General features: G+C 43.1%; 2 protein-coding genes across 4 annotated transcripts; one reads left to right on the plus strand and one right to left on the minus strand.

The window, feature by feature from the left end:
- Window positions 1-3,889: 3,889 nt before the first annotated feature.
- On the plus strand, window positions 3,890-11,818 carry LOC133887964 (protein MRG1). Of its 3 annotated transcripts, none has more exons than XM_062328011.1 (11): window positions 3,890-4,105; window positions 4,395-4,448; window positions 4,570-4,583; window positions 6,295-6,440; window positions 6,901-6,939; window positions 7,085-7,122; window positions 8,452-8,556; window positions 9,156-9,235; window positions 9,863-10,032; window positions 11,352-11,456; window positions 11,548-11,818. In XM_062328011.1, exons 1-11 carry the CDS (start codon window positions 3,965-3,967, stop codon window positions 11,598-11,600), a joined length of 945 nt encoding a protein of 314 aa, XP_062183995.1. In that variant the 5' UTR covers window positions 3,890-3,964; the 3' UTR covers window positions 11,601-11,818. The 3 variants fall into 3 exon arrangements, with proteins under 3 accessions (XP_062183995.1, XP_062183997.1, XP_062183996.1); XM_062328013.1 differs by having other exon boundaries at window positions 3,891-4,105; window positions 11,352-11,436; XM_062328012.1 differs by having other exon boundaries at window positions 3,891-4,105; window positions 6,904-6,939.
- A 139-nt stretch (window positions 11,819-11,957) lies between these two features.
- On the minus strand, window positions 11,958-14,120 carry LOC133887963 (cytochrome P450 93G1-like). Its single transcript, XM_062328010.1, has 2 exons — window positions 12,936-14,120; window positions 11,958-12,787 (listed from the first exon to the last, which is right to left on the minus strand). Exons 1-2 carry the CDS (start codon window positions 13,899-13,901, stop codon window positions 12,140-12,142), a joined length of 1,614 nt encoding a protein of 537 aa, XP_062183994.1. The 5' UTR covers window positions 13,902-14,120; the 3' UTR covers window positions 11,958-12,139.
- Between the last annotated feature and the right edge of the window lie 3,295 nt (window positions 14,121-17,415).

Consider the following 17,415-nt stretch of genomic DNA (forward strand, 5'->3'; position numbering starts at 1 on the left):
ATATGTAACAACAGCAGTGATATGACAATTTCGTATCAAATTTTCTAAGTACCTGTGGCTCCATCGCTCGTCTATCGTCAGCAGCTCTCCAGGGCCTCGTGGGCGAAACACTCCTAGCTCCGTCTGGTGCTCGGCGGATAAGAAGATGTGATGCTTCTTGTCCACGGCAGAGTCCAAAAGCTCGGGGGTTGAAGGGTGAGCCATCTCTGCATTTGAAAGACATGTACATTGATAAATAAATACAACAACAATATACTTTGAATGCAAATTAACTATATGCGAAATTAACAAATATTAAAATGGTAGAAAACTAGCTCAACACACATGAAACTCACCTAGACAACAGGTGCATCACCGCCTGCATTTTTGGGACAATATTTATAAGTGTGACCTACTTTATTGCACTGATTGCATCGCTTAATCCTAGGGCTAGCCTCGGATTCATCCATATCGTTGCGAATCCGACGAGTTTGTCTTCGGCCCGGTGCATTCTTCATCTTTCCCAAATCAGGCACATATATTCTTGCAGGCCCTGGGTTACTTGTAAAAGTGTCAACAATGCCGTAACTATACAGCTCCTGATTCCAAGTGTTCAGTATTTGATCTTTCATGAAATATTGTGACACATATTGCCTGGGAAGCATATGGTGCTCCGCGCACGCAGCTATGACGTGTGTACAAGGTTTGTGGAGTAATTGTGGCTTCTGACAACTACATATGCATGTCCCACTCCTTAGCACACACTCTTGAACATGCCGCTCACATCTACCCCCCTCCGACCCTTATCCCGACACAGGACACAGAACCTGTGCTCTGCAGTGCCCTCTTGATTTGCGCGATGCATGTGGGCCTTCCTATTTGCCTTCTCCATATACTCACATAGCATCCGCCCGTAAAGCATATGATTTTCCTCTATTACAACCTTAGCAGCTGCATACCGATCAATGAAGTACTTGCAGGTCCCATGCAAAATGCCTTCTACAATTTCCACTAGTGGTAGGGACCTCATTCCTCGCATGACCCAGTTATAAACCTCTGCAAGGTTTGTGGTCATTACTCCATACCTGGCACCACCACTGTCGTACAGCAGAGCCCATTTTTCATTCGGCTCATTGCGTATCCACTGTGAAAAGCTCCTAATAGATGAGCCCGATCTCTTTACAATCTGCGGAGTATCGGTTGGGAGAGGACCGAGAGCTATTGGTTCCTCACCGTTAGGTGCAGCCTCCGCGGTTTGTTTAAGAGTCAGTTCATCAAGTCTTGCCCATAATGCATTGAACTTACGTTGCTGGTTCTGACAGCACAACTTCTTGAAAAGCTTCATTAACTCTTTATTTTTAAACTGTCTGTAGAAGTTCGCACCCATATGGCGCATGCACCACCTGCTTTTGAGATCTGGCCACTATACTGGGACACCCCGTCGCACGCTACCATGTTGCATATCCAGCAAAGCCTGCAACAATCCTGCATGTCTATCATGAATGAGACACACATCTGGTCGATCAAGAATAATTGCATGCTTAACCCGCTCTAGGAACCAATATCAGCTGTCCCCGTTCTCACTCTCCTCGAACGCAAACCCTAGTGGCAGGACTTGGTTGTTACCGTCGACCCCTATTGCAGACAAAATCTGCCCTTTGTACTTCCCAGTCAGGAATGTTCCATCTAGGCATATGATGGGTCGGCAATATCTAAATGCTTTGATAGTTACAGCGAATGCAAAGAAAGCACGCTGCAACACTCTTTTTCCGCTATACTCCACATCAGTAGAGGGGTAATGCTTGATATCATAGTAGCTGCCTGGATTTCTTGCACAAATTATGGCTAATTGACGAGGTAGATTGTGATACGAATCTTCATATGTACCGAACCTCATCTCAATAGCCTTTTGTTTCGCCCTCCATGCCTTCGCATAGTTTATTGTGTACTGGAACCTTTGCTCAATAGCACGGATTATTGATCGTGGCTCATACCTTAGGTTGTCCACAATCTCTCCGTATATAACATTTGCAATGAAAACAGAAGACAGGTTCCGGTGGGCGAACTCTATTTTCTCAATGTGACAATTATGTTCCTTAACTATTGAGCATTGCCAGTAGTCTGCCCATTTCCCTCTGAATGCGTGCACCCGTCAAGGGCACTGAGGCACCAAGCACTTCACATCATACTCTCTTTTACTTGATTTAACAACCTTGAATTGTCTACGAAGAGACAACGACCAGAATTTCACTACATCAATAACTGCCTCTTTTGTAGGGTACATAGCACCCTGTGACACCTCATTCTCATGGTACTGCCATGGTGTCTGGTCAGCCTGGCTAACCACCAACTTCGAAAATTCTTGATCCCGCCACTCTGCAGGAACTGAAGCATTACCCTCCTCATCAGAAGAATCCCCATCGATAAGGCCTTCCTCCAACTCTTCATCCTCCAAATCCATATCTTCAATGATGCTAGGGATGTGCTCCCCTTCATCAGCTACACCCATCGGCTGCAGCTCTGGAACATCACCAACCTCCTCCCTGGACCCTACATTAGCCGCCTCTGACTCACCTTCCACTGCCTCACTTGGTCCTACTACTGCTTCTGCAGAGTTCACCTCATTTTGATCTTTCAGGTACGCCTCAGCTAACAAAACAAGCGGTAGGCCACGTTCACAGCATATACTACATACTGCCTCCAAGTTGATGTGGCTTCGATGGGAACAAGCTCACCAAAGTATCCATGACTAGCACGGCTCAGGACAGCTTTCAACTTCAGCTCATATTGCTGCGGATCCAGTTGGAAAAACCGCATGAGCCATTTGCACACACCCACAATAGTCCTCTCATTAGCTTTACTAAGCCCCTTCATGACATGACGAAATCCAGATAGATCTACACTGTTGGGACCGTACCTAATTTCACCCTCACCATAATATATCTGAAAAATTAATTTATCTGCCATCCCTAGAAACACCCGCAAACATAACCCATGTTAAGACAACAAACTATATTTCTGATTATCGGATAAAATAGTTTTTAAATGCTACCCTAGGTTCGCAAATTATCATCTACTGTTGCCTCCTACGTCCGCAGGTACAAATAACATACTAAAAATAATATACTACAGATAACATACTGAAAATAATATACTAAAAATAATATTCTATATTGAACTGCTATCGTACCATTTTTTAACTAAATTTGATAATTTTCTAAACCCTAGATCATAAATGTCTAAAATCCATGTCATATACTACTACTGCACTAATTAACAACAATAAAAAGGAAAAAAAAGATTTACCTGAAATTTTTCTTTAAATCCGCGGCCCAAATGCAGCAGGGCTTCGCCGACCTCTCTTCCTCTCTTCTCTTCTCCTCTCTCTTCTCAACTTTTCCTTTTTTCGGATTTTTATGGTTTTTTGCCCAATTTTTAGCCTTCTTATAGCAGCAGGGCGCGGGCGGGCAGTGCGGCGTGGCGGGGCGGGCGAGGAGGAGCCCTTACCGCCCCCTGAGAGGGTGGTAAGGAGCTCTACCCGCCCCCTTAGTGGGCGGTAAGCCTCTGGGCCGGGCGGGAAGGCCCCACCCGCCCTCTGAGGGGGCGGTTAGGACCCGTAACCGCCCTCTCAGAGGGCTGCAGGCGTCTAGTTTTGCAAATATCTTCGTCGGGAATCTATTTATTTAAATTTTAATAAAAAAATATAAAAATAAAAAAAACTCGAGGTGTGACAACGTATGCATTTAGGTAAACCAAAGTTAAACCGGCCAAACATGTATTAAACAAGTTATTATTACTATACTTTGTGAGGCAGGCGGGCTGGCAAGCACTTGTATTTCATTTGAGGCCCGGAAAGCAAAAGAAAGGCCCATTGGGTTGGATTTCGTTTGAGAATAACCGTCCCATCCCGTCCCGTTCCGTTCCGTTATTACCATCGCTCGTTTCATTTCGTCGTCTCCCTCCACTCGCGAATCCAATCGAATCCATGGGGAGCTCGTCCAACACCACCACCACCACCACGAGCGGCGGCGACAAGGACAAGGACAAGGGCAAAGGGGACTCGCCGTCCTTCAAGGAGGGCGACAGGGTCCTCGCCTACCACGGGCCCCTCCTCTACGAGGCCAAGGTAAACATGGTGCGGTGCTGTGCTGTGTCTCTTAGGGTTTGTTTCAATCGGGGCCCCGTCGGTCCATTCCATTCTCGGGGTCCCTTTGATTTAATCAGATACACTAGTAACGATACCAGCCTGGAGCCATTTTCTCCTAAGCGTTGCATACATTCAACTAGTTGTTAGGGTTTAGGCTTTATCACTCACAAGACATTAAATCCCCATGTCGGGATCTTCCTGCTCTTCCTTCTATGCATGTTAAATCCGCTGCTAACGGAGAATTTTCTGTCCCTTTCAATTTGTCAAGGTTCAAAGAATCGAAAATCTAGATGATGATTGGCGCTACTTCGTCCATTATCTGGTAATTCAAGTCGTGCGAGCGATTTCGTAAATACTTTAAAAGGCATCGTTTACTCATGCTTTCTTCATAATATCTGTTTTGTTTTCTACTGTCCTCTAATTCTTCATTTCTTCTTTTGTAGGGTTGGAATAAGAAGTACGCGCTCCATACTCCTGGAGCCCCCCTCCCCCCTATTCATGCATATTCTTGTAGTGATGTTTCTCAGATATCTAGTTCTGCTGTAGCAATATGTTGTGTTCCACATCCTACTTGATCAAGCAATTGGCATTGTCACTACATATACTTAGTTAGCCCCTCTATCATGAAAGGCTCAGTTTTCTGCATATTTATTGTTCTAAAATTAGCAATGTCAATCCATATGTATTGTTGCTGTGCCTGTTTCCGGTTCATCAGATTGTTTTGTTTCCATTTTCTAAATGGGGGCAAGCGCTGAACTAGTTTGCCTGAGAGATTTGGCTGTATGCCGGATGCCTTTTCTTTTAACCAAATAATATTTGCCTCAAATAATATGCTTTATAGTTCCGTTAGTCTGCTATTGAGTAACATTGCGTAATGTAAAAGGCCTTACAAGTCAGGATTTAATTTGGTCTACATTTTGTGACTTTGCATTGTATGAGCTAAATTGTGCCGAGCCATTTGTAATCCCTTATTACAATTTTGTGCCACTGCATCATGTGCGCTATGTTATGCATTTTACCTGTAAGCTCTGCATGAGTTGATTGTCATTAGACTAATGTTTAATTCCAGCCTTGAATTGTGGTCATATTTGCTGGGTCTATTTTTTATACTCCCTCTAGTAAAAATATACTTGACATTTGGACAAGACACGGTCTCCAACGCTTAGTTTTAACCACTACTTTCTATTAGAATGTGTTGATAAAATCCATTATGAAAGTATTCTTCAAGAAAAATCTACACATATGGCTTTCTTGTTTCCAAACTAAATATTTTAAAAGCTATTGGTAGTCAAAGTTTTAAAAGTTTGACTGAACCTTGTCCAAAACATCATGTTTTAAATTTTTAATGACCGGAGGGAGTATCCTTAATTTCACTTTGTGGCATAGAAATTTTCTTCATAGACACGACACTCATATTTAAGTATTCTACATGTCAAGCAACATATCACAGTCATGCTTTGCTTTCTTACTTACAAAGCCAAGGCCTGGGTTTATCTTCCATTGTTCCATGATAAATAACAGTTCCATTGCTGGATTATTTGTTTCTTTTTTTGGCTCATTGATTTCTATGCATCCTATTTCCAGTACCTGGGGGATTTTGGGGATGAAGGCTGCTTTTACATGCTTAGACGATATTGTTATTATCTTAGCTAGAGAATTCATTCCATGCTCTTTGCATGATTCAGTTTCGTGAGTTGGCCAGTTGGGTGGCTGTGGGCTGTGTCTTTCGTTAGATTGTGAAATAATATGGCCAAACCATTTCACAGTTGTGTATAAAATGTAGGAGCTTATACATTTTATTCATTCAGGTCTCTGATTAAGCCAAGTCATGGTAAAGCCAACTGTTGCTTGGGCTCAAGATTGTGTTGATGAATTGATACATTGTTTGAATGGCTTCAAGAATTGACTTTGTAAATAAGTCAATTGCGCTCGGGGGTTCAAGTTTAAGTGCTGACTGCTGTTTAAGTGAACCATTGTATTGCCTTTTGAACAGCAATATTTTGGTAGCGTTTCCATATATACATTTATTCATGTGTTCCTGTTAAATGCTTGTTTTTGCATCATGCTCTTTTTGGTATCAGTGCACTTAATTAGCTGTTCTTCCCTGATGTTCTAATCCATCAAGTACACATTCTTCTCAACATATTCAACTTCCACTGTTTATATAGCTGGGATGAATGGGTTGCGAATGACCGGTTACTGAAATTGACGGAGGAAAATGTCCGCAAACAACAAGAGCTTGAAAAGAACCAGGTAGTTGATAAAACAATCAAGTCTGGACGGTCAATGCAGCATAAGCCGAAAGGCTCCAATGGTTAGCTTACCTCCCCTCGTCATGTTGTTTCTTTAAGAATATGTGGAATGTGCTTTATGACTGGGTTGATATTTTACTCCTGTCCGTGATACATTATCTGTATGTTGAAGGAATGCTTACATTATCTAATAAAACAAATCTTTATCTAGTAAATGGATAAGTCTAGATTGCTCTCCAGTTAGAGTTCTTGCTGTGGTAATAGTTCTGCCAAGTTATTATCTTTAAGTACTTGCTGTGTCTTTGGGGGTGCCATGTTGCTATGAAGAATTCATGTCATGTTGGTGCCTAATTTAGAGTTGAAACAAGAATGCAATACATTGTGATGATGTATCTATAATTGGACATTTTGATCATTACTGATTCGTATCGGACTAGAAGCTTCATGTTCATGTTTGTTCATATGTACACATTTATCATATTTTGTTCTTGAGCTGTTTACTTGACTATGGTCATTGTTCAGCAGATGCAAAAGCTGATAAAGATGACACTAAGAGTCTCGGTGAGTACTGTCTTTATTTTTCAATATTGTCTTTATCGCGTGTTACCTTCTGTTGGCATTTGACACATTTGTCTTTTTCATCTTTGCCAGTTGTATGATATGTATTATATTTGTCTAATTTATATTTATCATCTTTAAATTTCAGTCAAGGGGAAGAAACGTAAGAGTCAGCCCGGGACTGAGGTGACTATAATTCCTAACCCTTTGTGTTATGATGTGCTACCATGAGCTCCATATTCTGTTCATTTTCTTGATCCAATATGATGCTACACTATGCCTTTTCAGATAGTATTGTTAAACTAGTGTCATTTTGTCCTTTCAGGCTCTTGTTAGTTGCTAATATGTATATATTGTTTGGTGCCATTCGACAACATTTGTTGCGTTGTCATTTGTCACAATTTGCCAAATGGAATGTTGCATGTCTTCCATGCTCTAGTTCTTTTTCTTGAGACCATGGAGGGCCCATAATTCGTATTGACCAGCTCAACATGGTTAGGTGACCAGCTCAACATGGTCAGGAAGTTATGTGCATTGGATGGTTTTTTTTTCCTTGGTTAAAACTTGCCTTTTTTTCCTTTCTGATTGTTGTTAGGAATATAGAGTTATTATCCATTACGTATAGGTTATGTTACTAGAGTTCTTATCCTGTACTCCTCGTATACTCTATATATTGGCCCCAGAGACTACTATTGAATACAAGTTGCTATTCCTAACATGGTATCACAACCAGGTTTTCTCCTCAGGACGCTACAACTCGCTCAAAAACTCTAGAATTTTTTTAGATCAATGTCTTCTGATCTAATCTACCTTGAGACCGGTCGGCTCTCTCTTTCTTTGTCTGATTTGGCTCCACGCCACGCCCTCGAGCCGCCGCCAGTCTGCCCGATGCATTTCTCTACTCGCTTGTTTCTTCATCCGCTTGGTTGTCGTCCGCGTGCTACGCTGCCTATCCTACCTCTTCCGCGCCGGCCCACCCAAGATCCCATGCCACAGCCTCTGGCCATGGCCCCTTCAGATCGAGGCGACCCCACCACCTGTTGAGGCGGCTGCACCAACCCGCCGATCCGCCGTCGGATCTGGCTCCGCCATGTTGCTGCTCGCTGGATCCTTCTCGCCCGGTGAACAATTGTGTCCTTTTAAAGATCTTAATTTTCTTTTTATGAGGATGATTCTATCATTTTATCACAAATTCCATATCTTATTAATTATCGGGCAACCCTTGAAGATGTGCTTTTTAGGCAGAATCAAACCCCGAAATCCAATTTTCAGACTTCCTGAGTATGATGTTCAAAAAGAAAAATTACTGCCAGCTGAATGCGTAAAAATGAAGAGCGCTGAAAACATTGCATACTTGTTCATGACAAACGGGAGCTATCATTTTACATAATGCAAGCAACTGATAAATTCGACGTTTAAGCTATCTTCTCTGACAAGCTGACAGATTGTTACATACCACCTTACTAGTCTTGTAACATTATTGTAACATATTAATTACTATATCTGATGATTCAGGAAAAGGAAAGAAGATCATCAGAGAGTCTCCTAGTGTCACAGTTTCCTTTGACACTGAAGAAGCAACTTGTGGATGATTGGGAGTTTGTCACACAGCTGGGTAAGGTAATTAGTTCTTTCTCTGTGTTGCGTTTCATTAATGTCTCTTAATGCACCCTCTAATGTTTCCAAAAATATATATTGGGAAACTCATTGAAAGAAGTCTTTGTAACTCTAACTTGAGTCTTAGCAAGTAATAACATATCCGTAGCATCCAACGATGTTTATTAATTACTTTGAATGAAACTCCAGCAATTTGTCATTTCTTGCGGCAACCACTTGAATATTACAGAACACTTCCTGACCTAGCAGTCAAATAATAAATGCCTCCAGTCCTCCATTACCTGTGCATTGCAAAGAACACAATGAACACCATCCACATTGATTTCCCCCCCCCCCCCCCCCGAAACATCAGACCTAAAGAGCTGTTTTTTCCATGCAGTAGGATCCAAAAGAACACTGTAGTATTCGAGCTTGCATTTATTTTTTCTGACCCATAGATAGGTAGGAGAAATTTGAATATTTGCTGGAAGATCCAAGTAAACCTTCTTAGTGATAAATTGTTTTGAACACCAGATGAAAGTTTTCCTTCCTTGAAATATATAACCATACTTGCTTTGCCATTGCTATTCACCCAAACTACCTGAACTTCCCTTGGCCTGCAGCTTGTAAAACTACCTCGATCACCTACCGTTGATGATATTCTAAAGAAGTATTTGGAGCACCGAACAAAGAAGGATAACAAGTGAGTATTATGTGCTGACATGAATTTTGATTTGTTATGCATACTTTTGCTTCTTGTCACTCGTGGTCTTGTGCAATTTCTTTACCCAAACTGTGAGCCCCCTTTTGTGTTACCATTTTAGAATGCAGATTCACCTATTCCCATCAGGATGTTGACAGTAAACTTTGGCTTCTAACACTGCAAATTACTTTCCTATTTGGACAGATTTTGTGGTTAGTTTTAGCGATAGGTTTTTAGTTCAGTTGGAAGTCCTTTGCGCCGTTGATTGTTGTTACCATGCAACTGAAACAAATATAATGTCTAGAAGTATTTTATGGCATTCACTTAGTCTGTTACCAGTTTAACATACAGGAAGCATTTCTTGGCTGGTGGATCAAATCCTCTCAATTACACCAATGCCGTGAATTGGCTGACTACTTAAGCTGATGAATAACAGTTTTGATTATTCATATCGATAACTACGATTATGCAAATTCCGTTATTGTGCAACAGTTTCTATAATTTCATTTTTATCCTGGTCCAAAGTCAACTTGTCATTTTTCTAGTTTTATTTTACTCTGGTTGGTTGTCGGCATCAAGCATTTCCCCCCCTCTACAATTATAGCTTTTCTATCTTTTGTGTTGAAGGATAAATGATTCCTATGCTGAGATTTTGAAAGGATTACGCTGCTACTTTGATAAAGCATTGCCTACAATGCTTTTATATAAGAAAGAGCGAGAACAGTATGCTGAAGAAGTTAAAGGTGACGTCTCACCCTCAACTGTATATGGAGCTGAACATCTACTGCGGCTTTTTGGTATGCCCAACTGTCCATTACATGAGATCTCGTATGTGTTTGGTTTATCCTTTGATCCTTTCTTTCCGTTTCAGTTTGATATGCTTTTGAAGAGCTCATATAACAATTATGTTTATTGTTATATTGTTGAGTTGTTTGTTTTTGCGAGTAAGATGTTTATTCATCTCATTTTGGCCCTCTGCTAGTGTGTGAGCCCACAGTTCTTTGGGAAACTCCAGTGGCTAAATCAAAATCAAATAGGGATAGTGAGAATTTTTCTGGCTTAGTGGCAGATTAAAAAATTCCTATTGATTGTGTTATGGCCGCTGGCACTGCAGTCTTTTTCTGTTCCCACACCTATTGTATCTCTTGCCCATTGGTACTGTTGGCAACTGGTTTTCCTTGTTATTGTTTACTTTGCAGCTCTTGCACACCTTCTTAATGGCTTTGAAATTTGCACTGAAGGCCAAGGCATCATCTTATCCAATATCTTCACGGTACATAGATGTAATTGTCCTTAGATCATTGCAAGGTGAACACCTTGCTGAGGAGGGCCGTTTGGTGATGGTGATGGCTGAAGGTGAATGGACTTAGTAGGGGGAGATAGACGTAGAATTGGTTTGTAACTTCTTTGATATTTTTCTTCATTAATTTCAAATGGTAACATTGGGCCTCCTTATATTGATGCAGTAGAGACTTAAGTATGGAAACTATTTTACAGGACACCGAAAAGAGGTTTGGAGGGAAAGAGGCATAGGTGGTTTGCCATCCTCCAAATTTCCATTCTAAAATTTGATCTGCACCTGAAGAGACAAGATTAAATGTTTCTGTACAGTAAGTAGAAAACAAATAAAAGGTTGAAAAAAGTTAGATGTTCTGTAAAAATAATTACGTTGTTTCTCACTACTGCTTAAATTAAATACTTGGAAATTTTGCATGGTAGTAGACCACTTACGCTTTTTGAATTTTTTGAGTCTCCTGTATTCTTTAGGCGTTTGAACTGGAGGTTGTGTGACTGTTCATAGGTTTGCATGATGATGTGTGGGTGGGTGTGCAGCTGTGCATAAATCACATCCTCTGTGGATGAATGATGGGGTGGTTGATGTGCTTTAATACTTGTTTACAATGAATGTTCCATGTTTATTGGGTAAATATCCTGTGTAAGGCTTCAATTCAAGAAGACAATCTAAGAACGCATCATATTCCTATCTTATGCCTAGTATAATAGATAGCTTGGTTATGTTAATATGTTTATTGTGCCACCCGAGCATGCTGGGTATGTCAATGACATTGTCACCAAAATATTTGAAAGTGTTGACTTCCACTCCACCACTTTGCAGTGAAATTGCCAGAGTTACTTGCTTTTGTCAATATGGAAGAAGATGCACTCAACAAACTACAGCAGAAGTTGCTGGACATCCTCAAGTATGCTACATCTTGCTTGAGTAGGAGTTTCAGTAGGACATTCATTTAAAGAAGTTATGCTTAATTTTTGCCAAACTGGTTTACTAAAGCATTTGATGGATTTCCTGTCAGGTTTCTTCAGAAGAACCAGAGCTCCTTCTTCCTGTCTGTGTACGATGGGGTGAAAATCAAGTAGAATCAAATGGTGGGATCTGAATGTTGTATGTACCATCTTTTGCTGGACTTGTACTGCGTAGGTAATGTAGTTTGTGTGTGTTGTTTGATAATGGATGCGATGAAAACATGCACTGTTTGTCAGCTGCAATTAATGCCGCGTAGAATCAGCTGCTGAAGAGAATTGCTGTAATCAATCGCTGCTCTTGTTCACTTGAGCATTGCTTTACGGCAAGTCGCCATCCATGTTTCTTTTTTTCTTCTTCTTGGTGAATCAACGCTTGCTTGGCAAGAGGAGCGAGTTAGGTGGGGATTTGATTCCTTGATAATTTTGTCCAGTGACTGGCTATCTAACCCGAGGAACAATATGAGTCACAATATTGTACCAATTAACAAGGTAGCAATCCTTCATGGCAATTTGACACAGGAATGACAAGGACAAATAACACGCTCGATACTGCCTGGTTTGATGGTGCATGCTATAATGTTGGCAATGCGTGCATGGTATGGATTGGTGGATTATTACAGAGACCGGCATGAACGGTTGGAGCTAGACGACGGCCGGGAAGGGGCTGAGGCGAGCGGTGGGGCGGAGCAGGAGCGGCTGCTTGCGAGCGCACACCAGCCCGTCCGACTCCTTCATGTCTATCATCACTGCCTTGTTGCTATCGCCGGCGTCCGCAGCAGCCCAGTCGAAGCACTGCACTAGCGCCGCCAGCACCGCCGGCACGGACTGCAGCGCGAGCCCCATGCCGGGGCAGCCCCGACGGCCGCTCCCGAAGGGCATGAACTGAAAGTGCTGCCCGCGGGGCTCCAGCCCCCCGGCGGCGCCGCCGGGCATGAACCGCTCCGGCCTGAACGCCAGGGGCTCCTCCCAGAAGGCCGGGTCGCGGCCGATGGCCCAAAGGTTGATGAACACCGCCGTCTGCGGCGGCACCGTGAACCCACGGATGACCATCTCGCCCGTCGACTGCCGGTGCGCGATGGGCGCCGCCGGGTGCAGCCGCAGCGTCTCCTTGTACGCCGCCTGCAGGTACGGGAGCCTCGGGAGGTCGGCCTCGCCGGCGATCCTGCCCCCGCCGACCACGCTGTCGATCTCCTCCCGCACCATGCGCAGGGCCTCCGGGTGGTTCATCAGCTCCGCCAGCATCCACTCAACCATGGCCGCCGACGTGTCGGACCCAGCGGTCACCACATCCTGCACCCATCCAAATATTAATCGCATCGCATGCATGGTCGTTATTATTACTACACTACTTACTTCCTGTAGTAACAGTTAGCAGTAGTGAAGGCTTAATCAAATCACAAATTAAACGTCCAATCGAAGAATGGAAACTTGATCTTACGATGATGAAGGCTTTGACGTTGTCCCTGGTGAGCTTCACCTCCGCCGCCTCGTCCTCCGCCTTGTCCAGCAGGATGTCCAGCAGGTCCTTGTGCACCGCCTCCTTCTTCTTGTCCTGCTTGCTGCCAATGCCAGGCTCTTCGCCGTCCCGTCTGAGGCGGAACGCCTCCCTGGCTTCCTCCTTGTGCCTGATCATCTCCTCCAGCAGCGCGTCGAAGCGCCGGTGGACGTCGGCGGCTCTCTTGCCGAGGCCCTGGATGTCCCAGCCGCGGCACACGGCGATGTAGTCGTCCACGTTGAAGGCGCCCACCAGCTCCGCCACCGCCTTCACCAGCTCCTGCGCCTCCTCGGTGACGCTCCCCGGCGCGGTGCTCGCCACCATCCGGATGATGGACGTGTTGGACAGCCGGATGAGCTCGCGTGTGAGGTCCACCGCCTCGCCACGCTCCGACGACTCCAGCACGGCGCGCAGCATCGACACCGTGCCGGCGCGGCGGACGGGGCGCAGCAGCTCCACGGTGCGCGGGCCAAGCAGCTCGGACATGCAGAGGCGCTTCATGAAGCGCCAGTGCGTGTTGTAGGGCGCGAAGGCGAAACCGGCCGAGTCGTAGGCGAACTGCCGGGCCACCGCCGTGAGCGGGCGCTCCGAGATGGTGGCCTCGTGGCTGCGGATGAGCTCGCTGGCGACGTCGGCAGTGCTGGCGACGACGCAGTGCGTGGAGCCGAGGCGGATGTGCATCAGGGGGCCGAGCCGGGCGGCGAGCTCGTGGAAGGTGCGGTGCACCGGCGGCCGAAGCAGGTGGAGGTGCCCGATCACCGGGAGGCTAGTCGGGCTCGGGGGGAGCCGGGCCTGGCGCCGTGAGGAGATCAAGAGATTCAAGGCAACAAGGGTGACGACCGCGACAAGCGCCAGGACGGCCATTGGGTTGGCGGACAGGAGCATGGGCTGCTCTTCCATGGCCATCATTCCTTCCTTATTCCCTCGGTGCTCAGTATAATGCTCTCTCTCCCTTTCTACAGATGCAACGAACTCAACTGCATGTGCAACTGCATGTGTATCTTATTCTTATAGGACTAGGAGTAGTACTCAAAACTGCTCTAGCTAGCTTAGTATTGACGAAGATGATATTAATGTCATGTACATGCGATCTTGCTGCTGGGCGGCAAGTTAAACCAAACATTAGTATATGATATTAATGTCATATATATATATATATATTATATATTATATATATGTGTATGTATATATATATATATATATATATATATATATATATATATATATATATATATATATATATACACACTCACAAGTTCTTTAATTGCATGTATAGTCTAGTGTCAACTGCAGCTCGTTTGTCACCAAACTAAGCGTATGCGGTACGTAGACTTACTCCAGGGTAGGTAGTAGGAGTAGGACACTCTCGATGCCAACTTGCCATCTCCACTTCAATCAAGTACTTTTGCTCCCAGCGGTGTCATCTGACATTACATGAAAAAAAAGCTACCACCTAACTTTAAACACGTCACTAATAATTAATTATAAATAACAGATAAAAATCTATTATTAATGAGGTCATAGGTGACGGATCATAACCGTGATGTGTTACTGACGTACGTCTTTCATATGCTTAGGAAAAAGACATAAGTACCAGATTAATAATTAACTATCACTTATATTAAGATATAAATGACAGGTTAATAGGTTACCCGTCACTTATATTAAGACACAAGTGATGGATGATCTCTTTATCTGTCACTTATTACTTAACATAAAAAGTGACACGGAATGATGTTATCCGTCACTTATGTGCAGGTTATCCTGCAGGATTGTCCTATTTTTTTACTGCATCTTAGAGCATAGCTAGGATTGGCAGCTATCTTCTCCCTGCAAACAACAACAATGTATCTAAATCCATATCGACAAACACACTTATATAAGAACTCACTTTATCACAGAATCGCAAAGATTACAAAGTTTCAATCAATTCATCACAGAATTGCAAAGGTTACAAAGTTCCAATCAATTCATATTACATAAGATCTCACAACCTAGGGTTTATATAGTGCAACTCGCCGTGTAGATTGATGACTTCAGATATCATGAACTCGGCGATCCGTTGTCGAATCTCCAGGAGTACAACATCATCGAAAAAATAAGCTAAAAAATCAGGCATAATTTGACGTGTAACCAATGTCATGTTATCATGGAATTAAACTAATTACTGAAATTAGTTACGAATAAACTTGTTTTGAACTTACATCGGGGGATTTCATTTCCTTTGCTCGGATCGTGAGGAGCATGTTCCACGCAACATAAAAGAAAATTTACTGTTAGATCAAAAGGAAAAAAAAACAGTAACAAAGAGCATTTGGTAATATGTTTAGTAGCATTTATCATGAATCCGGTCTTGTGTGCCAGTTTACGTCCGTCTTTTGCGTTGTAGTCAGGATTAGCTCAAAGCTACTTGTAAAAAGCCCTGCATAAAGAGGGATCGATTAGGGAACATTTGAATATTAGAAAAGTTAAATATGTAAACTAAGCCAGACAAAACTTGTGCATCGAGGAGTCCTTTTACAACACTGTAATCACGCTCTCTAGGTTTGCCTATTGGTTATACTGGTCTTTACGAGTCAAGGTACCACACCAAGTTCCACTTTAGTTAAATGACCAGTAAGACTCAATGACCATTAGTGTTGTAGGCGTCCAACAAGTAGTTATAGAGAAAATGATCCTATTAGGTTATGATTGTGATTTTGGTGATTAATGATAACATAGTCATTGGGACTAAAATGTTTATCAAGAATATATGATTAGTAGGTCTCATAGATGTAATACATAAAGAAGTCACCGGAGCCAAGACAAAGTTTGATTGAATTGAAGAAGTCCCAGGAAAAATGACTATACCGGATAGTCCGGTGATACCACAAGTGTACACACTGGAGAATTTTCCAGAAGGATGGAAAACTGAACTGAAATGAGATTGTACTCACCGGAAGGACTGGTGATCAGAATAAGTATACACTGGAGCATTTAACAGAAGCTCTACAACTGTCAAAGACTAAAGATCAATACACTGGAAGGTCCAGTGATGAAAAGACAATGCACACCAGAGTGTTTTCCAGAACTCAAAGAAGATGAAACTACACACACCGAAAGGTCCGGTGATCAAAAAATCAATACATCGGACAGTTGAACAGTGAAGAAGTTGGCTCGGTTAGGCTCAAGTATACACACTGGATAGTTCGGTGATGGAGATGAAATATACACCAGACAATTCGGTATTTAGAAGTGATTATGAGTGGGTTCTAATGGCTAGTTTCTGATGTTGTACACACTGGATAGTCCGGTGTTTGTACTACTGTTGTCACGAGATCATCCGGTGTTCAAGTAAAATTGAGCCGTTGGAGCAACAACTAGTTAGCGAGTTTAAGGCTATAAATACCCACCCACTCGGCCATTTGATGGTGCTAGAGTCTAGAGAATCCTATATACACTTGAGAAGACATCCAAGGCATCAAAGTGCTAAACGTGATCATCCAAGGCAATTAGCACAGCATGAGAAGAGTGATCAGTGCTTATAGGCCTAGAGAGAAGTGTTGCTAGGTGCTGCAACCTAGAGAGTGGATCAATGAGTGATCCAACCGTATACCGAGAGGTACGCCAACGCCTTGGAGTCTTGGTGGCTCGCCGGTAACTTGTTGACTCTCCGACTTGGTGTGGAGAGGCGGCAAAAAGATTGTACGGGGATACGGAGACCGTTGTCTTTGTGACTAAAGCTGTGAAGTGAAGACAATGTACAAGTGACCAGAAGAGAGGTTAATGGTGAGACCTTGCCTTGGTGACTTGGTAGCTCATCATGCTTGAGGCCTTATCTTAGTGACTTGGTACCTCAAGAGTCATGACCGGAAGAGACTTGGAGACCGAGAGCATATCTTTTGTGGAGCTCCAACATGGACTAAGGGTGGCTTGTGTGCCATCGATATCACGGGATAAAAATCCCTTATGCCAAGTTTGTCTCTCTACCTTATTTATATTTTCGTATTTACATACTTGCAGTATACCTTCCTAGAGTAGGTTGCAATCCTCTTGAGTGGTAGAGTAGACACACTAGATAAACCTAGAGCACATTTAGATATAAATTGAGATAGATTTATCTTGTGAAGTTTTTGGAGCCATTAGTTTTTTTAAGTGTCTTAATTCATCCCCCTCGTAGGACGCCACCGTTCCTCACAATAGTTCATTTTAGAATATTGTTGCATTGCCCTGGCCATATAGTCCACAACGTAGTCACTATGAAGTTGGATGATGGAGATTGTAATTGCCTCAGGGTCAAGAAATCCGATAGGCTCCTTATTCTTCTTTATTTCTTTAATCAAGTGTCTACAGATAAGAATATAGTTAGATTTAAGACTTAATGGTATTAATTAATGAATGTCCAGTTTCAAGGGACTCATAATGTGAAGATCTGTAATAACGA

This window comes from Phragmites australis, chromosome 13, assembly GCF_958298935.1.
Source record: "Phragmites australis chromosome 13, lpPhrAust1.1, whole genome shotgun sequence".
NCBI classification, from domain to species: Eukaryota; Viridiplantae; Streptophyta; class Magnoliopsida; order Poales; family Poaceae; genus Phragmites; species Phragmites australis.